Here is a 27,939-nt window from a genome sequence, read left to right as displayed (position 1 = left end):
TCGGGGAGTCGGCGTGGAGACCCCCGGGGAGTCGGCGGGGTGGCCGTCCTGGCGGCGGCTCAGTCTACGCGGTCACCCCGAGCTCCCCAGTTTCCAGGATTGGGGAGAAAGCTGCCTGGGAGCCAGCGCGCACTGGGCACGCGACGGAGCGCGTCCCGCCCGAGGAAGGGGAGGCGGCCAGCGTCCTCGGCCTGTGGGAGCCCGGGGCTGGCGGCCGCCTCGGGCCCCCGCGCCCAAGTCCTGTCCCGTGGAGGGGCCTGAGCTCCGCCGAGAAGGGAGCCCGGCCCGGGGTGGCCACGTCCGGCGCGAGGCGGGAGGGGAATGCGCCGCACCTGCGCGGGCCAGGGCGCACCTGGCGTCGGTCGGCAGCCTGGCGAGGGGATGAGGCGCCCCTCCCCGAGCTCGGCGCTGGGAAGTGGGTCCACAGCGCCGTCCTCACTCGCGCTGCCCAGCAACTCCCTTTGCCGGGCCGACGGCTGCGCCCCGTCCTACAGGGGCTGTGTCGCCCGCTTGGGGCTCCCCAGGCGGCGCCGCGGTCCCGCGCTCGGCCGCGCTCAGCTCCTGCAGCCGCGCCCGCAGCGCCTCGCGCTCGGCCTGCAGCTCCCGGCTCGCCCGGGCCACGGCTCGCTCCGCCTCCCGCAGCGCCTCGTGCTCGGCCTGCAGCTCCCGGCTCGCCCGGGCCACAGCTCGCTCCGCCTCCCGCAGCGCCTCGCGCTCTGCCTGCAGCTCCCGGCTCGCCCGGGCCACGGCCGCCTCGCGCCGCTCCAGCTCGCGCTCGCGCCGGCTGCCGCGCACGGCAAGCGCGCCCATCTGCTCCAGCAGGCGCGCCCAGTCGCCCTCGGCGCGCTCTGCCGCGGGCCCCGGTGCAGGCCGGCGGGCTCCGCTCTTCTCCAGCTCGGGCCGGTGCGCGCGCTCCAGGTGCTGCCACAGTGCCGCGGTCCCACCGCCCACCTGCTCCCCGCACAGGCGACAGGTGGCACCGTGGCCCGACGGGCACCCTGGGCGCGCGGGTGCCAGGTGGAAGTAGCCCCAGGCTTCGGAGTAGGGCGCGCCCAGGCGGCCGGGGCCCGGCCCGCCCTGCTCGGGGACGGCCGGCAGCTCCTCGCTCCTCATCGCCTGCGGAGAGGCGTGTGCGTGGCTGCGGTGCGGGTGTGGCGCCGGTCCCCGGCCGCCTGACGGTCGCTGGTGGCTACGCCGCCTTTGCTGGCAGATCCGGGGGCTTCTTGTCCGGGGGTGGCAGAGCCGGCGTCGGAAAGCAGCAGAAGCGGCGCTCCGGGCGTGGAAGGGGCTCTCGGCGCGGACAGGCGGGGTGCGGGGCCGGGCAGCCTCGCGGAGCGTCCCGCGCTGCGCCTGTTAAAGCAACCAGGTTAGGCGTTGGCAGTACCGGACACCGTTCACACCGAGCAGAGAGCAGCACCCACGCGGCCCGCGGGGCGCCTGCCCTGACGCTGGGTGGTGGGCGCTGCTGCAGGGCTCGGGTGTCTGTGGTCGCCAGGGCCGGGAACACAGTGCGGCCCAGAGCGGGCGCCAGCACCAACGCCAGCTCGGGGGACCTCAGACTCGGGGCTGCTCTGTGTGCTTGGTACCTGGAGGAAACAGCCACCAGTGTAATCGGTGCTCCAGCGGCCCGTGCGAGGCGGCGGGTCAGGGGGGGGAGCACCCAGCCCAGCCGCTCCCGCACCCGCACCCGCGGGGCCGACCAGGGTTCTCAGGAGCTTCCCCGAGGTCGGGCGGGAGACTCCGCACAGAGCACGCGGTGCAGCCCTGCGCACCGGGGAGGCCCCAGCGCAGTGAGCGGCCGGGGCTGCCTGGGCTGTCAGGCTCCGGCCCTGGCGGAGGGGAGAGAAAGTCCAGGCCCCCTTGGTCCTGCACAGCTGGGCGTGGGGAGGGCACAGGAGTCACCGTCAGCGCTCGTGGTCGTCAGCGCTTGTGGTCGCTGTGTTGTAATTCTCCAAACCCACTTCCTCTTCCCAGCAGCCCGCCTGCTGGGCACCACGCCCGCGTCAGTGTGACTGACGTTTTCTGAAAGGTGGCAGCCCGAGCGACTCTCACAGAGCGGCTGCTTATACACCCGCGTGCGGCCCCGCACGGCTCTGCTGGCATCTAAGGGCTGCGTCCCCAGAGACCAAGTAGCTGATGTCCCACAAGTGGGAGGAGGAGTTAGAGCGCCTGAAAGGGTTTCCATGGCCCGTGGACAGCAGGTGCACCGTTTCTTTGTAAGTTGTTCTAACTTGAGAGAAAAGGGGCCGGAAAGCCGGACCTGTCTGCTGGTTCGTTCTCAACGCCTGTACCGGCTGGTGCTGGGAACTGACGTGGATCCCCCACAAGGCTGCCCGAGCCCAGGCACTTGAGCCGTCACTGTCGCCTGGCAGGCTGCATTTGGGGGGAGCTGGAGCTAGGAGCGGGGCTCCCCGAGGGGGACCGGCGTCCTGAGCCCTGGGTGACGGGCCTGCTGGGCAGCGTTGCTCAGTATCCGGCTTCGCCTCGAATGCTCCTCCGCCTTTCTCTTAGAATTCCGTCTCCTCTGCGTGTAGGCGCCCTGGCTCCTTTGATGACTGGACACGCGCAATGGGGAGAGCAGGGATGGATCCCTGTCCCGCACGCCTCAGCCATGAGACCAAGACTTCCTGTGGCCGCGCTGCGTCCCCGTGGGCTCTGAGCCAGGGGCTCACAGCTGCGCAGAGCCTGCACGGCCAGCTCCCGGTCCCGGGCTGACCCTGCAAGAGGTCTCTGGGTCCCCGGAGGAGCGCCACAGGTGTGACTGCTGTCTGGGGGCGCCACGGTGCCCAGAGGAGCCCCGGGCCTGGGGATGCCGCCCGGGGCGCACTGTGGGCTGGCGCAGCGCTGCCCCCGGGGGTGGCGGGGGGCGGCCTCGGCCAGGCAGCCCTTCGCTGTTGGAGGTCCTCACCGGCGGGAGCAGCACGGCAGGGCTGCTCACCTTCTCAGTCCTCCACGTCACACGGTTCCCGAGCCCCCCGGGGGAGAGGGACCCGAGCCACCCACCTGCGCGGCAGCGAAGCCTGCGAGTCCACAGCCAACAGGGCGCGCGCAGGAACTGAGACGACGCCTGGAAGAACGGGACCCAGGGTAGGTAGACGGGACCCAGGGTAGGTAGACGGGACCCAGGGTAGGTAGACGGGACCCAGGGTAGGTAGACGGGACACAGGGTAGGTAGACGGGACACAGGGTAGGTAGACGTCCTGAGAGCAACGGCGGCGGCGAGGGAGTCTGGGAGACGAGCAGCGCTCGCGTTCAAGCAGCAACAAGGCGCCGCGACGAAGCTGAGCTGTGACAGCCAGAGGGGGCGGAGAGACCGCACGGCCACGCGTGGGATGGGGTTAAGAAAGCCGTGTCCATGCCCATTAGAAACGCACGTCGTCACAGACCCCACTCCCGGGCCCTGTCCTGTAGAGCCGGAAGCACAGCACACCAAGTCCTGTGCCAGGGGGAGCACGCGACAGGCTGATTTAGGATGGAAAATCCCGAACAAGCGGGAGGACGGCTGAGCGCTTCACGCGGCTCACACTAGGGGGCTCCCGCGGCCGCCGTCCTGGGCATCTCGAGGGGCTGCGGGGGAGAGGCACGAGTGTCCAGTGGGATCCCACAGTGGCTGGCTCACACACGGATCCGTGCAGGGGATCCAGATACGGGCTCTGCACAGCGGGTTACTTCCCGCTGAACCCCTCATGGGGTGGAAGTAAGCCGAGTGGAGATGCAGTGTCTCCCCCAGCCTGTAACCCACACCCTACTGAGGGCACCGGTGTGTACTGCTTCCTCGCCCGCCCACGTTGAGACCTTCGTGGCTACACGTCAGCATTCCTGCCTCTAACGTCAGCTTGTTCAGTACAATGGTGGTCTGAGTTGGCCCCTTGGAGAACGGGCCAGGGCACAGTGTGGACACTGGCAGAGCAGCTTGAACCACCAGGGCCCTCTCATCCCACGTTGGAGCGCCTGCCTTGGGTCCAGGCTACACTGCTTCTGACCCAGCTTCCGCTACTGCACCCAGGAGGCAGCGCTGTTGGCCCAAGGACGTGGTTTCCTGCCACCCACATGGGGCCCTGATGCAGCTCCTGGCTCCTGGGTCTGGTGCGCCCCAGCCCTGCTCGTTAAGGGCACTTGGGAATCAGCCAGCGCACGAAAGATCTGCCTACTCCCCTGTAACCCCCTCCCTCCCTCCCTGTCATTGTGCTTTTCAAATAGACTTTCTTAAATAACAGATCCAAGATCCGCACCCCGGTTTATTCTTACTTCCTAAATTAGCCTTCATGCAAAACAGGTTGCTCAGGACTCAGGTGAAAGATGGAGGGGTGGCCTGACCAGGTAGCCTTGCGATGCGGACGTCTCCTGTACAGTATCCCACAGGATGCATTTGCATTAATTATGTGTGGAGCTAAGCAGAAAAGACGAGAAGTCCCCCTTTCATTTCCCTCAATCATTCTCACGGCAGCGCAGAGGGCCGGCTGCCATGGGCTTCCTGCGAGCACTCCCCACCAGCTCTTCACTTGGGTGCTCTCTGTGTCCCTGCCCTCTGGGCCAGGCCCAGCACTCCCGGAGGAGAACACAAGCTCCTGCCCTCAGGAAGCCAATCCCCCCTACCAAGTAGGGTGGGGGAGCGAGGTGCCAGACAGTAATTCGAGGCCCCGGCAAAGTGCAGTCCGGTGCTCACTCATCAGAGTTCACCCCGTCACACGATGCCCAGCCAGGGGCAGCTTCTTGGCGCTGAGGCTTGGGGGCCCGCACAGCCTTCCTGCTGCTCTGATCTCCCTCTTCCTGGTGCCCAGGGGACCGTGGGACCCACCACCACCACCAGCAGCAGTGCTGGGCCCTCAGGGAACTCTGGTTGTTTCCTGCGTGACCGTCTTCGGACGCCTGTCTTAAAAAGTCTGAAAGCTAAAGGCACCGCTAGCATGAAATGAACTTTGCGTCGGGAAGTTTTGGGTTCAACTGTCATGGGGAAAGGAAAAATATGCAGAGTTCAGGTCCCTGATGGCAGGGGAGGGGGCTAACGGTCGGCACCGTGCCCCCAGACCCTCCGATGGTCGGCTTTGGTTTCGGCGTCTGGCAGCTGGGAGGCGTGACAGGAAGCCCCGGCGTGATGCACACTCGCTCTCTCCGCCTTGGAGTCTGTGCCTGAGGAAGCCCGCCCCTCTAATGACCACCAGATCAAGGCCACACTGCCCAGGGCCATCTCCTGGGAGAAGAGATGGCATAGGTGCTGGTCCGTACCCGGGCTGTGACTGGCCCAGCAACCTCCCATAAAAGGTAACTTTATCGTGTGCGACCCTTGCACTGGGGGAGAGACAGGCAGAGCCGCACACACGCACACCTGTGTTCTCAGAAGGGACTCACAAACGGAAGGCAGCGCCAGGCGGGTTAGGGAGGCAGAGACAGAAACATGTTTGTGTTGGGCCAGCCTGGATCTTTTCGGGGGAATTCCGAGAGGTGGGGTGGAAACACTGAAAACATTCACTTCGGAGACTTCACGCAAAGGGAACACGCGATGAGCACGGACAGCTGAGGGGTCAAGGAGCCCGTCCGGCATCGGCTGTCTGTCCGTCCGTCTCCGCCTGAGCCGTAGTTTGTGCCGTGTACTTACCTTTTTTATAAGCATATACGGCAGTTAGAAAAAATCGGCTGGAATTACCCGGCTGGAGGCTTAGGGGAAGGCAAGGCAGGGTGCCGCCGGGCTCAGCTGGGCGCCTGGGGGTGAGGCAGGCTGCGAAGGCCTGGAACAAGGTGCTGGGACCCTCAGTGCTGCGCTGGGCCGACCGCTGACTGGTGAATCGTGCCGCTGCCCAGCTGCCAGGTTCTTAGATGGCCTGCCGCTAGCGCGAGCCGGGAGGCGGGAGGCGCTGCTTTCCCGCACTTAAAGGCTGTAACGCACTCTCGAACAGGACCCTCGTGTCAGGCCTGCGTGGCCTCATCTAGTTCCCAGAGCTCTGAGGAGAGGGGGCCACGGCTTTCTAAAAATGCGCGACTCATGTGCATCAGAGGGCTGAGCGCCGCCGGCTCCGGGCTCCGGGCTCCTGGCTCCCGGCTCCAGGCGGGCTCCAGGTGGGCTCCGGGTTCTGGACTCTGGGCTCCAGGCTCCAGGCAGGCTCCGGGCTCTGGGCTCTGGGCTCCAGGCGGGCTCTGGGCTCTGGGCTCTGGGCCCCGGGCTCCAGGCTCCGGGCTCCGGGCTCTGGGCTCTGCGCTCCGGGCTCCGGGCTCCAGGCTCCAGGCTCCAGGCGGGCTCTGCGCTCCGGGCTCCGGGTTCTGGGCTCCGGGCTCCAGGCGGGCTCTGGGCTCTGGGGCCCCGGGCTCTGCGCTCCGGGCTCCGGGTTCTGGGCTCCGGGCTCCAGGCGGGCTCTGGGCTCTGGGCTCTGGGCCCCGGGCTCTGCGCTCCGGGCTCCGGGCTCCAAGCTCCGGGCTCCAGGCTCCAGGCGGGCTCTGGGCCCTGGGCTCCGGGCTCCAGGCTTCAGGCCGGCTCCAGGCCCTTTGCCCTTTTCCATTGTGTTTGCTTTCTCCGGCCGCTCCGGGGGAGCCACTGTAGCCCCAAGTTAATAAACGGGAGAAAACAATGCCGGAGCAGGCGGCTCACTCAGCCCTGTCTCTACCAAGTTTCTCCTGAACACCTCGCCCTGTGGTGGCGACACCGGGGCCGCGGGCCTGGCCGGCGCGGGGGCGTGCGGTGCGGCCCACGGAGCCCCGAGCCGCGCCGAGGCCGGAGGTCTGGGGGAGGGGCGCCCCGCAAAGCGGGGACTTCGTGGGTCCGAGAGGGAGCCGGGCCGGCCGCGCGGACGCGGCTGAGTCCGGCAGGGACCCAGGCCGGCCGCGCGGACGCGGCTGAGTCCCGGGGCCTTCCTCGCCGCCTCCCCGCTCCGCCGCCCGGGCGCGCGCCCCCGTCTCCCCGCGCCCCCGTCTCCCCGCGCCCGCGCCCGCACTCACCGTCCCCGCAGGCCTCGCGGGTCCGCGGTCGATGGCCGCCGCCCGGCCGAGTGCGCTCTGGGGCCTTGAGGCCGGCGGGCTGGGCGGTGCGCGCGGCGGCGGGGGCTCCAGGGACAGCGACCCCCGTCGGCGGGACGCGCGCCCTGCTGCTCGGTGGTGCCTGGCAGGCGGGGCCGGGGCGGGGGGGCCTGGGGACGGGGCGGGGGGGGGGGGTCCGGGCCGGGGACCTGGGGCGGGGGGCCGGGGCTGGGGGCGGGGGGCCGGGCCGGTGGAGGGGCGGGGCCGGGGGCGGGGACCTGGGGCCGGGTCGGGGGCGGGGGGGGGGCCGGGGGCCGGGGCTGGGGGCGGGGGTCGGGGGCGGGGAGGGCGGGGCTGGGGACCTGGGGCGGGGGGGGGGGTCGGGACCGGGGGCCAGGCCGGGGGGCCGGGGGCGGGGCCGGGGGCGGGGACCTGGGGCGGGGGCGGGGGCGGGGGGGGGCCCGGGGCCGGGGGCCGGGGCTGGGGGCGGGGCTGGGCCGGTGAGGGGGCGGGGGTCGGGGGCGGGGAGGGCGGGGCCGGGGACCTGGGGCGGGGGGGGGGGGGTGGTCGGGACTGGGGGCCAGGCCGGGGGGCCGGGGGCGGGGCCGGGGTCGGGGACCTGGGGCGGGGGCGGGGGGGGGGGTCGGGACGGGGGCCGGGGGCCGGGGGCGGGGGGGGGGGGCCGGGGGCGGGGGCCCGGGGGCAGGGCCGGGGTCAGGGCGCGCCCAGGCCTGGACAGTGCTGCTGCAAGTTCGCCCTTGTGGTCCGAACAAGCTGTGTCCTGCACGTGTTTTGCACGCCTGTCTTAGGCCGTGTTTTGCACGCCTGTCTTAGGCCGTGTTTTGCACGCCTGTCTTAGGCCTCTTGCGGGTTTCACGTCAAGGTTAAATCTAAAGGAGCCCTAGACCCCCGTAGCTCCTCTTGTTGCCCACACCCTTGGGGGTTCGGCGGGAGAGCCGCCCGCTGGGACCGAACCCCAGGCTGCCGTGAGCCTGACTTTGCCCAGACGACGCCTCGCGTCCCGGGGCTCAGAGCTGGCCGGGCGCGGGGACCTGCGTGTCATGAGGGTATCTCCTCCAGATTCGGCAGAAATGAGGGCGTTCAGATCCGCTGTCCACTCCTCCCAAAACCCGGTGTGGGGGGCGCTCCTGGCCCTGGGGGACGGAGCTGGGCACCTGCCGCCCCCTGGGCACGTCCCAGGTGTGCCCTGTCTGGGGTTCTCCCCTTTGGCTGTTGGTGTCTGGTTTTGGTACCACGACAATCCCAGCCTCATGCAATGAGGTTGGCCGTTCCTCCTCTGTTTTGGAGACTTTCTGAAGAAATGGGGCTTTCCTGATGGGTAGGGTTTTGGTTACTAATCGCCTCGTTTCATTTGTTGTAGGTCTATGCAGATGGTCTGCTGCTGCTTAAAATTTTAGTAATATAAAGAGAGCCTGTTCCAAGCATTGCATAGCTTCAGCTCCTAGGAGATCAGCAGGCTTCTCCCTCTCCCTCTATCAACCCCCTCCCTTCCTTTTTCATTAATTTTTACAAAAACATAGTTCAGTCCGCTCCGTAATCATAGGCTGGTGGCAGCACTAACCATGATACTCAGCAAGTGTAAGGAAAGGCCACAGCTCCACGAGGGCTAAAACAACAATCAAACGACAAGATGGCAGTTTCATTTCCATATTTTTTTTTTTTGTATTATATACTAACTACCACATATAAAGAAATTTATCTTTCTTGGGACTGGCTGATTCCATTCAGCATAATGGTTTCCAGTTGCATCCATTTGGTTGCAGAAGGCAAGATTTCATCTTTCATGGCTGAGCAGTGCTCCAGAGAGCGTTTTTACCACATTTTCCTTATCCAGTCACCAGTTGATGGACATCTGGGTTGATTCCATACCTTAGCTGTTGTGAATTGAGCTGCAGTACACATGGGGGCACAGAGAACTCCGTCACGCTGATTTCATTCATTTGCATACATTTCTGGGAGTGTGTTGCTTGGTCATGTGGTAGGTCTACTTTCAAGTCTCTGAGGAATCTGCTACCGTCTTCCGTAACGGCTGTACGAGTTTACATTTCCACCAGCAGCGGATTAGGGTTCCCTTTTCCCTACATCCTCGCCTGCAGCTACTGTTTTTTGATTCTTGGATGATAACCGTTCTAACCAGGGTGAGGTGAACCTCACTGCAGTTTATATTTGCGTTTCCCTGACGGTTAGCGATCCTGAGCGCTTTTTTTCATGTGTTTGATGGCCGTTTGGATTTCATTCTTTGAAAAATGCCTTTTCATTTCCTTTTCCCATTTTAACTGGATTGTTCTGTTGCTGTTGAGTTTCTTTAGCTCTTCATAGAGCCTGGATGCAATCCTTTATCATTTGCATGGTTTGCAAATATTTTCTCCCATTCTGTGAGTTGCCTCTTCACTTTGTTGGGAGTTCTCTTTGCAGTACAGAAAGTTCTAGTTTGATGTGATCCCTTTTGTCTATTTTTGCTATGATTACTTGTGCTTCTGGGGTATTTGCCAAGAAGTTGATGCCTATGCCAATGTCTTGCAGAGTTTCCTGAATGTTCTCCTCTAGTAATTTGATGGTATCAGGTCATAGACTGAGATCCTTGGTCTATTTTGAGTTGATTTCTGTATAAGGTGTGAGGTAGGGGTCTTACTTCACACGTATGCACATAGATCCAGTTTTCCCAGCACCACTTGTTGAAGGGATTGCCCTTTCTCCAGGGATTGATTTTAGCTTGCTTTTCAGATTGGTTGGTTGTGGTTGTGTGGAATAATTTCTGGGCTTTCTATTCTGTTTTATTGGTCAACATGTCTATATTTGTGCCAGTACTGGGCTGTTTTGATTATAACTGCTCTGTAGTGTGTCTTGAAATCTGGTATTGTGATACCTCTGGCTTTGTTTTGTTTAGGGTTGTTTTAGCTGTTCAGCATCTCTTGTGTTTGTATATGAATTTCAGCATCTTTCTTTCTTTCTTTGAAGATTTAATTATTTATTTGAAAGGCAGAGTTACAGGGAGAGGGAGAGGGAGAGTCAGAGAGAGGTCTTCCATCTGCTGGTTCACTCCACAATTGGCTGCAACGGCCGGAGCTGCGCTGACCTGAAGCCAGGAGCCAGGAGCTTCTTCTGGGTCTCCCATGTGGGTGAAGGGGCCCAACTACTTGGACCACCTTCCACTGCTTTCCCAGGTACCTTAGCAGGGGGCTGAATGGGAAGAGGAGCAGCTGGGACCTGAACTGGCGCCCATGTGGGATGTCAGCACTGCAGGCGGAGGCTTAACCTGCTAGGCCAAGACAGCAGCCCCGGCATTTTTTTTCTCAGATCTGAGAAGAATGTCCGCGGTATTTTGATAGAGGTTGTATGGAATCTTAGATCACTTTTGGGAGTAAGGACATGATGATAATCTTGATTCTTCCATTCCATGAATGTGGAAGATCTTTCCATTTTTTTGTATTTTTTTTTCTGTGTTAAATGTTTTGTGATTTTCATTGTAGAGGTCTTTGCATCCTTGGTTAAACGTGTTCCAAGGTATTTAATTTTTTCAGTAGCTGTTGTGAATGCAGTTGATCTTAGAAGTTCTTTCTCAGCCATAGCACTGTCTGTGCATACAGAGGCTATGGATTTTTGTGTTGGTTTTATTTCCTGCAACTCTACCAGACTCTTGTGAGTTCCAGTGGTCTCTTGGTGAGGTCTTTTGGTTTCCTGTATGTGTAGGACTATGTCCTCTACAAGCTATAATATGACCTCGTCCTTTTCTATTTGTATCCCGTTGGTTTCTTTTTCTTGCCTAATGGCTCTGGCTAGAACTTCCAGGAATGTAAGGAACAGCAGTGGTGAAAGTGGGCATTCTTGTCTGGCTCCGGATCTCAGTGGGAATGCATCCAGCTTTCCCCATTCAGTATGATGCTGGCTGTGGGTGTGTCACATACTGCCTCGATCGTGTTGAACAATGTTCCTTCTATACCTACTTTGCTTAAGGTTTTTATCATGAAAGGAGGTTGTATGTTATCAAATGCCTTTTCTGCATCTATTGAGATAGTCAGATAATCATATGGTTTTTATTCTTCAATTTGTTAGTGTGATGTATCCCATTTAGAGATTTGTGTAAGTTGAAACTTCCTTGCATAGCAGGGCTAAAGCCTACTTGTTCTGGGTAAGTGAGCTTTCTGATTTTTTTTTTTGACAGGCAGAGTGGACCGTGAGAGAGAGACAGAGAGAAAGGTCTTCCTTTTTGCCGTTGGTTCACCCTCCAATGGCTGCTGCGGCCTGCGCACCGTGCTGATCCGAAGCCAGGAGCCAGGTGCTTCTCCTGGTCTCCCATGGGGTGCAGGGCCCAAGCACTTGGCCCATCCTCCACTGGCTTCCGGGCCACAGCAGAGAGCTGGACTGGAAGAGGGGCAACCGGGACAGAACCGGTGCCCCGACCGGGACTAGAACCCAGTGTGCCGGCGCCGCAAGGCCGTGGATTAGCCTGTTAAGCCACGGCACCGGCCAAAATGAGCTTTCTGATTTGCTGTTGGATTCAGTTAGCTTGTATTGTGCTGGGGATTTTTGCATGTGTGTTCACTGGTGATATTGGTCCATAGCTCTCTTTCTTGGTTGTTTATTTTCTGGTTTTGGGATTAAGGTCATGATAGCCTCCTTGAAGGAGTTTGGAGTAGTTGTGAACTATTGGAATTATTTCTTCTTTAAAAGTTTGGTAGAATTTGGTGAGGCCATTCAGTCCTGGGCTTCTCTTGGCTGGGAGTTTCCGTTACTGATTCAGTGTCTGACTTGGTTATTTGTTGTTTAGGTTTTCTGTGTCTTCACAACTCAATTTTGTTAGATTGTTTGTGTCCAGAAATCTCTTTCTTCTAGGTTTTCCAGTTTGTCGGCATGCAGCTCTCTGTAGTGTTTTCTGAAGATTCCTTTGATTTCTGTGGTCTCTGCTTTAACATCAGCTTTTTCTCCTCTGATTTTGTTAATTTGGTTCTCCCTCTTTTTAGTTAGTTGGACCAAATTTGTTTATTTAAAAGAAAACAGTTCTTCATTTCACTGGTCTTTTGTATCATTTTTAATTGCAATTTTGTTTATTTGCTAATTTTAATTATTTCTTTCCTGCTGTGAATTTTGGATTTGGCTTGTTCTTGTTTCCCAGGTCCTTGCGATACATTGTTAGATCATTTATTTGATGCCTTTCCAATTTCTTGTTTAGGCACTAATTGCTACAAACTTTCTTCCTAACCTATAAGTTTTGGTGTATCCTGTAAGTGTGATATGTTGTGTTGTCATCTTTGTTCATTTGTAGGAGTTGTTATTTCCTTTTTGATTTACTCTGTGACCCACTGTTCATTCAGGAGGGTGTTGTTCAGTCTCTTTGTATATTTTCCAAAGTTTCATTTTTTATGATTTATTTATTTACTGAATTTCTTAAATTGTTAATATCCAGCTTCAGCTGGTGCCGCGGCTCACTAGGCTAATAGGCTAATCCTCCACCTGCAGTGCCGGCATCCCGGGTTCTAGTCCCGGTTGGGGCACCGGATTCTGTCCCGGTTGCTCCTCTTCCAGGCCAGCTCTCTGCTGTGGCCCGGGAGTGCAGTGGAGGATGGCCCAAGTGCTTGGGCCCTGCACCCGCATGGGAGACCAGGAGAAGCGCCTGGCTCCTGGCTTCGGATCAGTGCAGCCCCGGCTGTGGCAGCTACTTAGAGGGTGAACCAACAGAAGGAAGGTCTTTCTCTCTGTCTGTCTCACTGTCTAACTCTGCCTGTCAATAAATAAATAAATAAATAAAATCCAGCTTCATTCCACTGTGGTCAGAAAAGATACATGGCGTGATTTCAGTTTTTTAACTTGCTAATACTTGCTTTATGGCCTAGCAGGTGGTCTGTCCTAGAGAAGGCTCCACGCACTGATGAGAAGCGTGTGTGTTCTGCAGCTGTGGGAAGAAATGTTCTGTAGATACCGATTGGGTCCATTTGCCCATAGTGTGGATTACTGAGTTGTTTCTTTGTTGATTTTTTGTCTAGTTGATCTATTGACGAAAGTGGGGTATTGAAGTCCCCATCATTATTGTATCAGAGCCCATGTCTTCCTTAGGTCTGTTAACATTTGTTTTAAATGGGGAGGCATCCTGGCATTGGGTGCGTATACGTTTACTGTAGTCACATCCCTGCTTAGTCGCTCCCTTAGGACCCTTATCTCTTTATAACAGTTTTTTGTGCTAAAGATGATTTTCTCTGATACTAGTATGGCTCTGCCTGGTCATTTTTGCCTTCCATTAGCATGGATCACCTTTTTCCATCCTTTCACTTGCAGTCTGCATGTATGTGATTCTTATGTGAAGTTTTTCTTGTAGGCAGAAAATAGATGGGTCTTATTTTTAATCCACTCAACCAGTCTGTACCTTTTAGTTGGAGATTTTAGGCCATTTACAGTCAAGGTTATTATTGATAAGTAACGGCTTGGTTATGTCATTTTTCCATAAACATTCCTACCGTTTGCTTTGGAATTCCTCTGTACTTTTTAAAAAAATTATTTATTTATTTATTTGAAAGTCAGAGTTACACAGAGAGAAGAGAGGCAGAGAGAGAGAGAGAGAGAGAGAGAGGCCTTCCATCTGCTGGTTCACTCCCTAGTTGGCTGAAATGGCTGGAGCTGTGCTGATCTGAAGCCAGGAGCCAGGAGCTTCTTCAGGGTCTCTCACACGGGTGCAGGGGCCCAAGGACTTGGGCCATCTTCCACTGCTTTCCCAGGCCGTAGCAGAGAGCTTGATCGGAAGTAGAGCAGCTGGGACTTGAACCAACGTCCCATATGGGATGCGGGCACTGCAGGTGGCGGCTTTCCCTGCTACGCCACAGTGCCAGCCCCATGGCACTCCTCTGTACTTTTACTAGGAGATCTTCTGCCTTCGCATCCTTTTACGAAGTGGACTGTGTGTCTCTGTTTCACGTGTAGCACATCCTTATGTATCATTTGCATGAGTGGTGACAGATTCTTCCAATTTCTGGCTGTTTTCCAAGGTCTTTATTTCACCTTCATTTATAAATGGGAGCTTGGCTGGGTGCCGTATTCTGGGTTGGCGGCTTTTTGTTTCAGGACTTGGACTGTGTCCCCATTCTCTCCTAGCCTGCAGGGTTTCTGATGAGAAGTCAGCTGTCAGTCTAACTGGAGATCCTCTGAGAGTAATCTGGCATTTCTGCTGCACACATTTAGGGATCTTTTCTTTATGTTTTACTTTTGAACGTTTGACCAGTGTGTCGTGGTGAAGATCTTTTCTGGTCACGTCTGTAAGGAATTCTGTGTGCTTCCTGTACTTGGACGTCCGTAACTTTCTCCACATTAGGGGGTTTTTCTGCTGCCATTTCACTGAACAGGCCTTCTGGTCCATTCTCTCTTCCACACTTTCAGGAACTCCTAAGACCGGTGGGTTTGGTCGTTAGCCGGTATCCCGTAAATCTTGAATGCTATTGCAGTTTTTTCTTATTGTTTCTTCTACATTTTTTTGGCTGAGCTATTTCTAAGGCTCTGTCTTCCATCTTGGATATTCTTTCTTTGCCTCACCACGTCTGTTGTCGAGGCTTTCCGCTGTATTTTGTTATTTGACAGATTGAATTCCTCATTTCTAATATTTCGGTTTGATTTCTCTTCAGTGTCTGTCTTCCAGCAGAATTTCTCGTCCATGTCGTGTATGGATTTCTTTAGCTCAGGTATTTGCTGCTTTGTGTTTTTGAGTAATCCTAAGATCATTCCTTGGAGTTCTTTTTCGCGTATTTCGTAAGTCTGTTCACCTTCACATTCTAATACTGAAAGGTTGTGTTCCTTTGGGGAGACATACTGTCCTCCTTGTTCCTGTTCTTGTGTTTCTGTGTTTGGTTTTAGGCATTTGGAGAAGCGTTCGTTGGTTTTCTTCTCTGATGGGTTTTACCTTTGACCCAGGCCTCTGTGGCTTAGTGCAGTGTCTGCTCCTTCAGTGGATACCCAGGGGTGTGTGCTGGGCGGGGCCAGCGAGCTCAGCCAGCGTTTAGGGTGGGGCAAGGGTGTGGCACCCCAGTTGGGTATGGTAGGTCTCCTCTCTGGTCAGCTGGGGCTGGCATGACCAGAGGGTCAGCTCCCCTCTGCCAAGGTGGGCCCAGCCACCCAGGGACCTCGCCCACAAGGGGTCTGATTGTGGAGCCTTGAGCCTCTGAAACCGGACACAATGAATGCCCAGGGACCCGGCCACATCCTGCCGCACGCCCTACCACCCAGCGCAGGGCGCAGGGGATCCACTCTCAGTACCCCCCCCCCCCCAGCACACACACAGAGCTGTGGCATTCCCAGAGTCGGCTGCCTAACGGACGGAGGATGCTCGCTGCTCTGCCTTGCCGAGTCCGAGTGCCTTGACAGAGTGGGAGGGAGGGGATGGCTTCACGGGCCCGGGTGGGCGCCCTGCCCCAGGCCAGGCTCCGTCAGTGGGGGCTGCAGGTCTGTCTCTCCGGTGAAATCCTGCAGTGAGGCGCAGGCCACAGCCCCTCTCCTCGCCTTACCGAGACGGCGCTCTCTCCCGCCGGCTGCCCGGCCTGGCTCCCAGGGGACGACGTCCCCTCCAGCCACGGGCTCATCCCACTGCTGCCTGGTGCACTGCAGAGGCCGCGCCAGGCGCCCCTGCCCTGGGAATGCTGTTCCTCCCCCTTGCTCTGCTGTCTTCCCGCGCCCAGAATCAGCGCGTCTCCCTCCTGCTCAGCCATCTTGGATCCGCCGCTCTGTTTCTTCTTGAGCCGGCTTTGGTGGTTTGTGTCACTCTAGAAATTTGTTTGCTCTGCGCTGTCTGATATGTCGGTCTACGGTGTTGTCCGTAGTAGTCCCTTAGGATCCTCTTATTCCTATGAGGTTGATAACAATGTGCCCTGTGTCGTTTCTGGTTCCTACCTGGGCTTGTACTGAACTGTCTCTTGGGTTGTGCCGTCTGCCTTCAGCGTGGCACCTGGTGGGAAATGCGCACAAAATCCGTTGTCACCTGCAGCGTGATGGCGTCACCCGCCGCGTCGGCTCTGTAGGACCAGAGCAGACTTTGGTGTCCTGGTGTCGTGACAAGCGCGGCAGCCCTGCATGTGTGGTCTCTCAGTCCCACTGCGGGTCGTGTAGCCCTCGCTCCGTCCTGGGCTGCTGTGAGGGCTGTCAGTATGCAGACCTGCTGTCTTAGTCCCCAGCCCCCGGGGCAGCCACCAGCAGGTCCCCCGGCTCCAGGGTGGTGCGCGAGAAGTCAAAACCAAGACGGTTTGCCCGTCTCATCCTAGCTTACGGTGGCGGCCGGCACCCTGGACCCGGGTGCTGCTGGAACAGAGCACCCGAGACAAAGAGGCTCAGCTGAGCAGCCAGGGGTGGCCGCAGTTCTGAAGGCTGCCCAGGGTTGGGGCCTGGCCTCTGCAGGAGGTGAGCAGGGGAGGAGCGGCACTGATCTGTGCCCGAAGAGATGGCCCTCAAGGCCTGAGCACCTCCCATCGTGCCCCAGCCCAGCACGGCTGCCCTGGGACTGGCTCACAGCAGGAGTCTCTAGGGCCCAGCATTGGGCCACAGCCCTGGGCCCTGTGTGTCCCTGGGCCGGCAGACAGAGAGACAGATCTTCCATCCATTGGTTCACTCCCCAGATGGCCACAATGGCCAGGGCTGGGTCAGGCCAAAGCCAGGAGCCAGGGGCTTCTTCTGGGTCTCCCACATCGGTGCAGTGGACCAAGCACTTGGGCCACCTCTGGCTGCTTTCCCAGGCGCATGAACAGGGAGCTGAATGGGAAGTGGAGCAGCCGGGACTCGAACCGTTAACACCACAGCGCCAGCTGCAGTGACCTCATTGTAGCACGATTACACATAGCAAGACGATGCCCAGGGTTAGGACTACAGACACAATTCAAACCGTCTCCTGCATGTGGCACGTGGCCAGCCTTCCTGGGTGCTGATCTGACCCCGCTCACCTCAGCTGTTGTCTTCCTGTCACGGTGGCTAGTCAGGAAGCCATCAGATTGCTGGGCCCAGGTCGTGTCCCTGGTGCGAGGCTGAGCCGTAGGTGAACGTGAGCAGGACAACAGGGCTTACTCTCGGGCCGAGTGAAAGTGCTTGCGCGAGACAGCTGACTGAGCGTGATCCTGGTGCATCCGTGCTACAGTCGGGAGCCATAGGGCGTGGTGTGGGGAGGGCAGTGTTAGCTGACTGTTCATAGAGGGCAGGGTGTGCATGGAGGGGTAGTGTTAGCTGACTGTTCATAGAGGGCAGGGTGTGCATGGAGGGGCAGTGTTAGCTGACTGTTCACAGGGGCGTGGTGCGTGGAGGGGCAGTGTTAGCTGACTGTTCCCAGGGGCGTGGTGCGTGGAGGGGCAGTGTTAGCTGACTGTTCACAGGGGAGTGGTGTGTGGAGGGGCAGTGTTAGCTGACTGTTCACAGGGGTGTGGTGTGTGCGGAGGGGCAGTGTTAGCTGACTGTTCACAGGAGGTGTGGTGTGTGTGGAGGGCAGTGTTAGCTGACTGTTCACAGGATAGGGCGTGGTGTGTGGAGGGGTAGTGTTAGCTGACTTCACAGGGGTGTGGTGCGTGGAGGGGCAGTGTTAGCTGACTGTTCACAGGATAGGGCGTGGTGTGTGGAGGGGCAGTGTTAGCTGACTGTTCACAGGGGCGTAGTGTGTGGAGGGACAGTGTTAGCTGACTGTTCACAGGGGTGTGGTGTGTGCGGAGGGGCAGTGTTAGCTGACTGTTCACAGGAGGTGTGGTGTGTGTGGAGGGCAGTGTTAGCTGACTGTTCACAGGGGGAGTGGTGTGTGGAGGAGCAGTGTTAGCTGACTGTTCACAGGGGGTGTGGTGTGTGGAGGGGCAGTGTTAGCTGACTGTTCACAGGGGTGTGGTGTGTGCGGAGGGGCAGTGTTAGCTGACTGTTCACAGGAGGAGTGGTGTGTGTGGAGGGCAGTGTTAGCTGACTGTTCACAGGGGTGTGGTGTGTGGAGGAGCAGTGTTAGCTGACTGTTCACAGGGGGTGTGGTGTGTGGAGGGGCAGTGTTAGCTGACTGTTCACAGGGGTGTGGTGTGTCGAGGGGCAGTGTTAGCTGACTGTTCCCAGGGGGCGTGGTGTGTGGAGGGGTAGTGTTAGCTGACTGTTCACAGGGGGCGTGGTGTGTGGAGGGGCAGTGTTAGCTGACTGTTCAGAGGGGGTGTGGTGTGTGGAGGGGCAGTGTTAGCTGACTGTTCACAGGATAGGGCGTGGTGTGTGGAGGGGCAGTGTTAGCTGACTGTTCAGAGGGGGCGTGGTGTGTGGAGGGGCAGTGTTAGCTGACTGTTCACAGGAGGCGTGGTGTGTGGAGGGGCAGTGTTAGCTGACTGTTCACAGGGGCGTGGTGTGTGGAGGGACAGTGTTAGCTGACTGTTCACAGGAGGCGTGGTGTGTGGAGGGGCAGTGTTAGCTGACTGTTCACAGGGGGCGTGGTGTGTGGAGGGGCAGTGTTAGCTGACTGTTCACAGGGGAGTGGTGTGGAGGGGCAGTGTTAGCTGACTGTTCACAGGGGCGTGGTGTGTGTGGAGGGGCAGTGTTAGCTGACTGTTCACAGGGGAGTGGTGTGTGGAGGGTCTGTGTTAGCTGACTGTTCACAGGGGGAGTGGTGTGTGTGGAGGGGCAGTGTTAGCTGACTGTTCACAGTGGGAGTGGTGTGTGGAGGGGCAGTGTTAGCTGACTGTTCACAGGGGCGTGGTGTGTGTGGAGGGGCAGTGTTAGCTGACTGTTCACAGGAGGCGTGGTGTGTGGAGGGGCAGTGTTAGCTGACTGTTCACAGGGGGAGTGGTGTGTGTGGAGGGGCAGTGTTAGCTGTTCACAGGGGGCGTGGTGTGTGGAGGGGCAGTGTTAGCTGACTGTTCACAGGGGCGTGGTTTGTGGAGGGGCAGTGTTAGCTGACTGTTCACAGGGGCGTGGTGTGTGTGGAGGGGCAGTGTTAGCTGACTGTTCACAGGGGGAGTGGTGTGTGTGGAGGGGCAGTGTTAGCTGACTGTTCACAGTGGGAGTGGTGTGTGGAGGGGCAGTGTTAGCTGACTGTTCACAGGGGCGTGGTGTGTGTGGAGGGGCAGTGTTAGCTGACTGTTCACAGGAGGCGTGGTGTGTGGAGGGGCAGTGTTAGCTGACTGTTCACAGGGGGAGTGGTGTGTGTGGAGGGGTAGTGTTAGCTGTTCACAGGGGGCGTGGTGTGTGGAGGGGCAGTGTTAGCTGACTGTTCACAGGGGCGTGGTTTGTGGAGGGGCAGTGTTAGCTGACTGTTCACAGGGGAGTGGTGCGTGGAGGGGCAGTGTTAGCTGACTGTTCACAGGGGGCGTGGTGTGTGGAGGGGCTGTGTTAGCTGACTGTTCACAGGGGGAGTGGTGTGTGTGGAGGGGCAGTGTTAGCTGACTGTTCACAGGGGAGTGGTGTGTGGAGGGTCAGTGTTAGCTGACTGGTAACAGGGGCGTGGTGTGTGGAGGGGCAGTGTTAGCTGACTGTTCACAGGATAGGGCGTGGTGTGTGTGGAGGGGCAGTGTTAGCTGACTGTTCACAGGAGGTGTGGTGTGTGTGGAGGGGCAGTGTTAGCTGACTGTTCACAGGAGGCGTGGTGTGTGGAGGGGCAGTGTTAGCTGACTTTTCCAGGGGGCGTGGTGTGTGGAGGGGTAGTGTTAGCTGACTATTCCCAGGGGCGTGGTGTGTGTGGAGGGGCAGTGTTAGCTGACTTTTCCAGGGGGCGTGGTGTGTGGAGGGGCAGTGTTAGCTGACTGTTCCCAGGGGCGTGGTGTGTGTGGAGGGGCAGTGTTAGCTGACTTTTCCAGGGGGCGTGGTGTGTGGAGGGGTAGTGTTAGCTGACTGTTCCCAGGGGCGTGGTGTGTGTGGAGGGGCAGTGTTAGCTGACTTTTCCAGGGGGCGTGGTGTGTGGAGGGGTAGTGTTAGCTGACTGTTCACAGGATAGGGCATGGTGTGTGTGGAGGGGCAGTGTTAGCTGACTGTTCACAGGGGTGTGGTGTGTGGAGGGGCAGTGTTAGCTGACTTTTCACAGGAGGTGTGGTGTGTGGAGGGGCAGTGTTAGCTGACTGTTCACAGGATAGGGCGTGGTGTGTGTGGAGGGGCAGTGTTAGCTGACTGTTCACAGGGGAGTGGTGTGTGGAGGGGCAGTGTTAGCTGACTGTTCACAGGGGTGTGGTGTGTGGAGGGGCAGTGTTAGCTGACTGTTCACAGTGGGAGTGGTGTGTGGAGGGGCAGTGTTAGCTGACTGTTCACAGGAGGTGTGGTGTGTGTGGAGGTGCAGTGTTAGCTGACTGTTCCCAGGGGCGTGGTGTGTGTGGAGGGGCAGTGTTAGCTGACTGTTCACAGGGGGCGTGGTGTTTGGAGTGGTAGTGTTAGCTGACTGTTCACAGGATAGGGCGTGGTGTGTGTGGAGGGGCAGTGTTAGCTGACTGTTCACAGGGGGCGTGGTGTGTGGAGGGACAGTGTTAGCAGACTTTTCACAGGATAGGGCGTGGTGTGTGGAGGGGCAGTGTTAGCTGACTGTTCACAGGAGGCGTGGTGTGTGGAGGGGCTGTGTTAGCTGACTGTTCACAGGGGGAGTGGTGTGTGTGGAGGGGCAGTGTTAGCTGACTGATCACAGGGGCGTGGTGTGTGGAGGGGCAGTGTTAGCTGACTGTTCACAGGGGCGTGGTGTGTGGAGGTGCAGTGTTAGCTGACTGTTCACAGGAGGCGTGGTGTGTGGAGGGGCAGTGTTAGCTGACTGTTCACAGGAGGTGTGGTGTGTGGAGGGGCAGTGTTAGCTGACTATTCACAGGAGGCGTTGTATGTGGAGAGGTAGTGTTAGCTGACTGTTCACAGGGGCGTGGTGTGTGGAGGGGCAGTGTTAGCTGACTGTTCACAGGGGGCGTGGTGTGTGGAGGGGCAGTGTTAGCTGACTGGTCACAGGGGTGGTGTGTGTGGAGGGGCAGTGTTAGCTGACTGTTCACAGGGGCGTGGTGTGCGTGGAGGGGCAGTGTTAGCTGACTGTTCACAGGGTGTTGTGTGTGGAGGGGTAGTGTTAGCTGACTGTTCACAGGGGGTATTGTGTGTGGAGGGGCAGTGTTAGCTGACTGTTGACAGGATAGGGCGTGGTGTGTGTGGAGGGGCAGTGTTAGCTGACTGGTCACAGGGGAGTGGTGTGTGGAGGGGCAGTGTTAGCTGACTGTTCACAGGAGGTGTGGTGTGTGTGGAGGTGCAGTGTTAGCTGACTGTTCCCAGGGGCGTGGTGTGTGAAGGGGCAGTGTTAGCTGACTGTTCACATGGGTGTGGTGTGTGGAGGGGCAGTGTTAGCTGACTGTTCCCAGGGGCGTGGTGTGTGGAGGGGCAGTGTTAGCTGACTGTTCACAGGAGGTGTTGTGTGTGTGGAGGTGCAGTGTTAGCTGACTGTTCCCAGGGGCGTGGTGTGTGGAGGGGCTGTGTTAGCTGACTGTTCCCAGGGGCGTGGTGTGTGGAGGGGCAGTGTTAGCTGACTGTTCTCAGGGGCGTGGTGTGCCTAGCGGTAGTGTTAGCTGACTGTCAGGGCTGTGGCCTGGGTGGGTTTGATCTCCCCGTATCCTCACCCTCCTGTTGAAATCTCGAGGTATCGTGGTGTGAGGTGCATGATGGGAGTAGGAGAGCGAGTCGGCGCTTTCACTGTAATGACTTTGTGACGAGCGAAGGCCATCACAGGGCCGCAGCAGGCTGTGTTGGGCCAGCACCGGTGTGCCACATGTGGTGTTTGGCTGCACAGGGAAGAAGTAGGGCTGGGGGCTGCCGGGGGCCGGCCTCCTCAAGCCCGTCTTGTAGCCACCTCTTGCTGACATCCTTCCTGCCCATGTTTCCCTGTAGCCCGCGTTCCCCGGAAGGTAGGATTAGCTGCTTTTTTCTTAGCTGTTAGCAGCTTTGGGTCTGAAAGAAGGAAGTCAGGAAGGAGAGGGAGGGAAGGGAGAAGGGGAGAGCGTGCAGGAGGGAGCGCTGGGCGCGGAGCGCGGGGAGCCGGCTGCAGGGCTGGGAGGACCTGTGAGTCCAGGGCCCCTCCCGAGCTCCTGGTTTGGGTTTCTCTGTAGGCAGCGCCCGCACCAGGGACTGGGGCAGGCCCTAGAGAGGCTCCCAGGAAGCGGGGCTGAGGGATCCAGGAGCCGGGAGCCGGGAGCCGCGGGCCGGGGTAACGTGGAGCATGGAGGTGCTCAGGTCGCGTCTTCAGCGTTCTGATTCCACACCACAGGTTCACCTGTGTGCCACAGGTCTTCCACGGAAGAAAGACTGGACCTTGTCTTGGGCTTGTCCGGAGCGCTATTGCCCCTCCCCACGCCCCCGGGACCGGGCATGGATATGTGGTCGTCAGAAACTGTCTGCCTGGCAGTCCCTGCTCTGTCTTCCCTGACCAGCTGCTGGGGCTGCCTGCGTTTCTGGACGTTGCCGGGGTTGTCTGAGCGCAGGCTCTCCCGGCTCACTTAGCACCGACGTGAAACGTGGCCGGGGGCAGGGCCTCACCTCTCGCCCAACTCAGGTTCCCTCCTTCTCAGAATCACGTGTGTGCGTGGCCTGGGGGTAGGCAGAGGCCCTGTTCACACTCGGAGCATTGGTTCTGTGCTCAGAGAAACCACACGGTGCTGTGCCTGTGGTGTGGCTCTGCAGGGGACGCCCAGCCGCCTGCCTGGGTCTGTGTCTCCCTCTCTGCCCAGCCAGACCTCCCGGCCATTCTTCCGGTCACCACCTTTCTTCTCCTCCACTGCCTGGTGCCACAGGATCCCCCCCAGTCTGACTCTGTGTCAGCCGCCATGTTGGCGTCGTGCACCTAGTGTGTGGTTTGTTACCATCTGGCGTTGCCTTCGGAGCGCAGCTGAAGCCGCTGGGCGTGGGACTCGGCCTCTGTCGGGTGTGTTCTCGCTGCAAAGCCAGCCGCGACTGCCTGGGAAGACGGAACGTCTACCGGAGCGTGTCCTGTCCCACGTGGACAAGCTCCCTGGGTGAGCAGACTCAGACCATGCGGGTGCTGCTGCCGGAGGCTGGGGGAGCTGAGTGTTCCGGGCCCTGAGTTTCCATTTGGGAAGGTGGAACGGCTCAGGAGATGGACGGCAGCAGTGGTCGCCGCCACGAGGATTTGCAGCCTGGACGGGATCGGCTTCCCACCGGCCAGCTCCCTTTTTCGCAGAGAGCACACGTGCACCAGGCATTTGGTTTGGGTTTGGCTTATAGCTCACGTCTGCATGAGAACACCTAGGCAGGGCCCAGAAGCCACTGTTCGGGCCTGGCAGCTCAGATCTTTGGTTTGGTTTAATTTTTTCACCTGTAAGACACAGACCGTAGCACTCACGCCTCTGTCCATGGTGTTGCTGTGAGCATTAAACAGAACGCGCTGCGTGGGAGGCCCAGCAGGGCAGCGGGGCGGCGGAGCAGCAGCGAGTGGCCCAGCGGGGGCCCTGAAACACCACAGCTCCCCCCTCGGGGACCACCTAGGACCGACTGCCTGGAAGGTGCCCCCTGTGGCTGCCGGTGCAGCCCCCCAGCTCAGGCTCTGGCCCCAGGCCCCGCCTCCCCCCACAGAAGCAGGGCAGCTCCTGGTCCGTCTGTCCCCAGCTGTGCTCCCACCCTCGGTTCCAGCTTGAAGGGGAAGGACCTGGAGTGTGGCGGGCTCTCGCCCCGAGAGGCCGGACACCAGCCTTGCCTGACGACAGCCTGTGCGCCCTCCAGCGGGCGTCCTGGGAAGGGACTGCGCCTCCCGGGAGTCAGCACTGGGACACGGAGGCGCCCCCTATGGGCCACGAGCTGTAGGGCAGTCCCGGGCACCCCCCACCCCCGGGGCCCTTGTCCTGTGCAGGCAGTGGCCTGTGCACCACGGTGTCTGTGTGCAGGGAACAGGCGCCTCCCGGCCTCCTCCCTAAAGGGCCGCGCTGGGCCTGCCCACGGTCCCTCAAGTTGGAATCTGCAGTTACTCGGCCTTGGTTGAGCACCACACACGTGTCAGGCGTGAAGACGGGAGAGGGAAGCGCTGAATGAGAAACACGTGAGCTAGTTCAAGGCCGCATCCACCCAGCTCCTGCGTCCGCCGCTGCTGGTCCGATCGACCGTGGTGGATTTCCCTGGTGACCCAGTACGGTGCTTCTCCTCTTTCTCCGGATTGTTCTCAGTTTGAGCGTGGCGCAGACCCCGCCGTGCGATCAAGCACGCGTGTACAGCACGGGACGGGCAGCGGCACGCGTGGCGCCCAGAAGCGCTGCTGCACCAGTCACCAGGCACGCGACTTCGCAGGAGTCAGACGCTGGGGCTGGGGCAGAGCCAGGAGGACTCCGTCCTTCTGAACCCTAGCCGAGGCTGATATGTGCACAGGGGGCAGGGGCCGCGTGCCTGGACGGGGGGACAGCAGGGCAGGCCTGCTGGTGCTGCGGTGTGCGCTGTGCCCCTGTGCTGTGTGGGTTTGCTTCTGCTGTGTCCCAGCGGGGAAGCCGGGGACAGCTGCACGGTAGAGCAGCACACAGCAGTCACCCCCGGCATCGAGTGAGCTGCCACGAAGTCGCTGACCCAGTGTGCGGCACGGCGGCACCTTCTACGCCTGGCACCCCCCATCTTGTCTCCCCCTGGGGAAGCCTCTCCACTTGGAGGAGGTTGGGGCACCAGGAGGCCCCCAGAGCCTGCATCTGGGCTGCGGTCTCCGTGTCCAGCGGGCGCCATGTTGCTGCGCCCTCCGCAGGGGTGGGCGGCTGCCGTGTGCCCGCATGGCCGAAGGTGCCTCTTTCCTGAGAGAATCCCCCACACTGGGGCTCAGCCATTGCTGGCGTTTGAGGGTGAACTGGTGACAGAACTCTCCCGTTCTCGTGCTCTTGTTCTCGCTCTGCCCCCTGCCCTCCCTCTGCCTCTCAGATAACTTGAAAGCACCTGTCTGTGGTGGTGTGCGCTCTGCTGGCGTCGCCCTCCGGTGAGTTCGCACGTGGGGTTCAGCGGAGAATTCCCGCTGCACGGCTGTCCTGTCCCACGGCCACAGCTCGGCTGTGCGCTCCCTGCGGGAGGGGTCGGGACAGGTGGCAGAGCCTCCGCCGTGCCTCCAGCCCCGGGCAGCCTCGTCCTGCACCTGCTCCTCGGAGTCCAGGGCAGAGGGCGGAGGTGTGGAAGCAGAGCTCACCTCTGAGGGTCGGGGGCCCTCGTGTTGAAGACGTGCAGCAGTGAGACGGTGGGCGGCACCATCGTGCTCCTGTTCCCCCGTGAAATGCTACCAGCGTGGATGACGTCCTCAGGCCTGAAGCTGGTTCGTTTCCGTGGCTGCTCCTGTGGTCTGGACCCGTTTCTGGGACAGACCAGTACGTGATGCATCGGTGGGTTGTGCTGATCCCTGACGACTGTGGCACCTTTCACATCTCCTGCCTCACTGGCAGGCACACGCGCCACGCTCAGGGCACGGCTCCCGTGGTCCGTGCACCTCTGGCAGGGGCTGCTCAGGGCGACAGCCTGGGCAGGGGCAGGGGTGGAGGGTGCCACTCCCAGCACGGGGAGCTCCAGCCACGCAGGGCAGCCCTGGGCCCGCCAGGCGCCGCAGTGTGGTGTGTCTGTCCGCGGTGATCTGTCTCCTGGGGACTGGTGAGGTTTTGTTCCAAGGTAGACCACGCTTGCCGTAGGTTCAGGGCAGCCTTCCCGGGGCAGGGTGGCCAGGGCTCTGGCCGGAGCTCAGAGCCGACGCGCTGGCATGCACGTGCGACGGCCTGTGCTGCTTGGTGACCGCGGCTGTGTCCTCCGCACTGCCGCCCTGCGGAGTCAGGAGACACATCATCCGTAGTCTCGGGGCTGCACGAGGAAGTGGTGTGACTGGCGTGACAGACAACGAGGTGACATCCATCACCTGGACCCCGTGGCCTGAGAGACGGGTCAGGGGAGCCGCAGATGCCTCATGAGCAAGTCAGGTTTAATTAATCGTCCCCTGAGTAGATTTGCATGGGGGTTTGGGCCTGCGGCTTCACAGCTCACCACAGGGGCTGCAGTGGGGGCAGGTTCACATGCGACAGCATCGCTGTTTGTCACGGGAGGGCGAGGCTGCAGGAGCCGGCACAGCTCGGCTTTGCAGGGAACCCCAGGGCGGCTGTGCGCCGAGGCTGCAGGACCTGTCCCCTCGCCAGCCACAGGCACAGGCGGGATCGCTGCCCCAGGGCCCCTGCCCCGGAGCGGGAGGCATTGGGTCTGTCAGACGGTGCCATCACCCTTGACCTTGCAGCTCCGCCTCCCGCTCAGCCAGCTCCCCTGGGGCGTCAGATGGCAGGCACCGATCCTGTAGCTCAGCATGTGGAAGGCGTCTGACAGTCGTGAGAAAAGTTCTCGGCAATCTTGGTGTGGAGGGGAGTCCCCTCTACCTGACAGAGGCACCCACAAAACACCACCGGCACCGCTGCATGTCACCACTCTAGGGAAACGCGTCGCCTGGTGACGAGCAGTCCCTCTGGCTGCGGAACGAAGCACGGGCTGCAGACAAACAGGCAAAGTCAGAGGTTCAAGGGCAGCAGGAGGTCACCGCAGCCGTTCAAGATGTGAGCTACCCTCGGGAGGCACCGTGGGCACGAGAGATGCACAGGTCCCCGGCGTGCATGTAGGGGCTGAGGGAGTCCCAAGGACCTCCCTGGGTGTGGACCCTGTACCCTTGGGCCCCTGCACCCATGTGGGAGACCCAGAGGAAGCTCCTGGCTCCTGGCTTTGGATTGGCTTAGTTCTGGCCGTTGTGGCCATTTAGGGAGTGAACCAGCAGATGGAAGACCTCTCTCTGTCTCTGTCTGTCTCTCTCTCTCCCTTTGCCTCTATAACTCTGTCTTTCAAATAAATCATTAAACAAACGATGATCTCATAGAAGCTGAGTGGGGTGGTGGGTGCCGAGGCTGGGGAAGTGGAGGCAGAGGCAGCGAGGGAGGGAGGTTGGTTGAGTTGGGCCGTTCTGCTGGTCTGTGTATTTACACAGAGGGTAGATACAGGCAGTAATCATTGCACTTCTCCTAGCAGAGATAGAAGAGAGGGTTTGGGATGTCCTCACCACGAGGAGATAATAAACATTTCAGGAGACAGATGAGTACCCTGGTTTGAACACTACGTGTATGTAAGCCCAAGCATCACACGGTACCTCACCAGTACGCACAGCTCTCAACGTGTCACATGGGAACACGCTCTGTCCACCTGCAGCGTCCCATCCCAGTAACGCCCTGGCACCTGGGGGTTGTGCAGGGGTCACCGCCGGCAGCTCTCCACGGGATCACAGACGCGGCTGTCGGCCCCGGAGCCAACGCGTGAGATCCAGGCTGTGTCAGATTTCGCCTCTGGGGAGCCAGCCCATGCCCGCGCGGAATGCGTTGCCTGCAAGCGTGGCTGGGGTCTGGTACCCTGGCGGCTCTGCCTATAGCCGGGGTTAGAGACATGCACGGTCAGCTCCCTCCTGGTGCTCAGCTGATCCCAGGGAAACTGGAGGTCGGTTCCCAGACACATGGACCAGAACCAGGTCGGAGTCTGCCGGTGTGATACCTGGCTCCTCCGTGATCCGTGTGGCTTCAGTGCTGGGCTTGGCTCAGCCGGAGGACCGTGGTCTCCAGGTCGCTTCTCAGGGGCTGAAGGAGCTGAGGATTCCCGATTTGTCCACATCCTCGCCCTGGACCTCACAGTGACTGCACTCGGCTCGCAGCTCTGGGCAGGTCTCCAGGTCGGGGCGCAGTCCGTCGGCCTGCTCGGTCACTAGGCCTGTAACCTGCTACGTGATCCAGTGAGTCGTGGAAAAGGCCAGCGCGCTCCTGTGCAGGGAGACACACACGGGGAGCGGTCGGACGGCCGCCACGGCATCTCGTGGTGTGAGGAGCTGTGGTTGTCGGGAGTTTTCCAAAACCCCTCCTGATGGGAAGTTTTCAATGGACACAAGGAGGAAGAGTAAGATTGGGAAGTCCCACCAGTCAGCCTCTAGCACCAAAGTCGGCAATTCCAGGCGCACTGGAGGGAGGGAGGGAGGAGGCGCCCCCGTCTTGTGGCAGCCTGCCACGGAGCTCTTCCCTCAGCTGGGTTCTCCGCCCGGGCTCC

The 27,939-nt window shown here is 59.8% G+C and overlaps 1 protein-coding gene and 1 non-coding gene across 2 annotated transcripts; both read right to left on the bottom strand.

Annotated features, from left to right (window-relative positions):
- Positions 1-435: 435 nt before the first annotated feature.
- Positions 436-25,092, bottom strand: ZBED3 (zinc finger BED-type containing 3). Its single transcript, XM_062211968.1, has 4 exons — positions 25,031-25,092; positions 6,928-7,115; positions 5,206-5,326; positions 436-1,066 (listed from the first exon to the last, which is right to left on the bottom strand). Exons 1-4 carry the CDS (start codon positions 25,090-25,092, stop codon positions 436-438), a joined length of 1,002 nt encoding a protein of 333 aa, XP_062067952.1.
- Positions 2,824-2,953, bottom strand: LOC133774748 (small nucleolar RNA SNORA47). The gene has a single exon (XR_009868143.1). It is a non-coding gene; the product is annotated as a small nucleolar RNA SNORA47 (small nucleolar RNA).
- Positions 25,093-27,939: the final 2,847 nt, after the last annotated feature.

This window comes from Lepus europaeus, chromosome 15 (genome assembly GCF_033115175.1).
Source record: "Lepus europaeus isolate LE1 chromosome 15, mLepTim1.pri, whole genome shotgun sequence".
NCBI lineage: Eukaryota > Metazoa > Chordata > Mammalia > Lagomorpha > Leporidae > Lepus > Lepus europaeus.
Note: the sequence above shows the minus strand (reverse complement) of the source record. Positions and strands in the feature narration are given on the sequence as shown.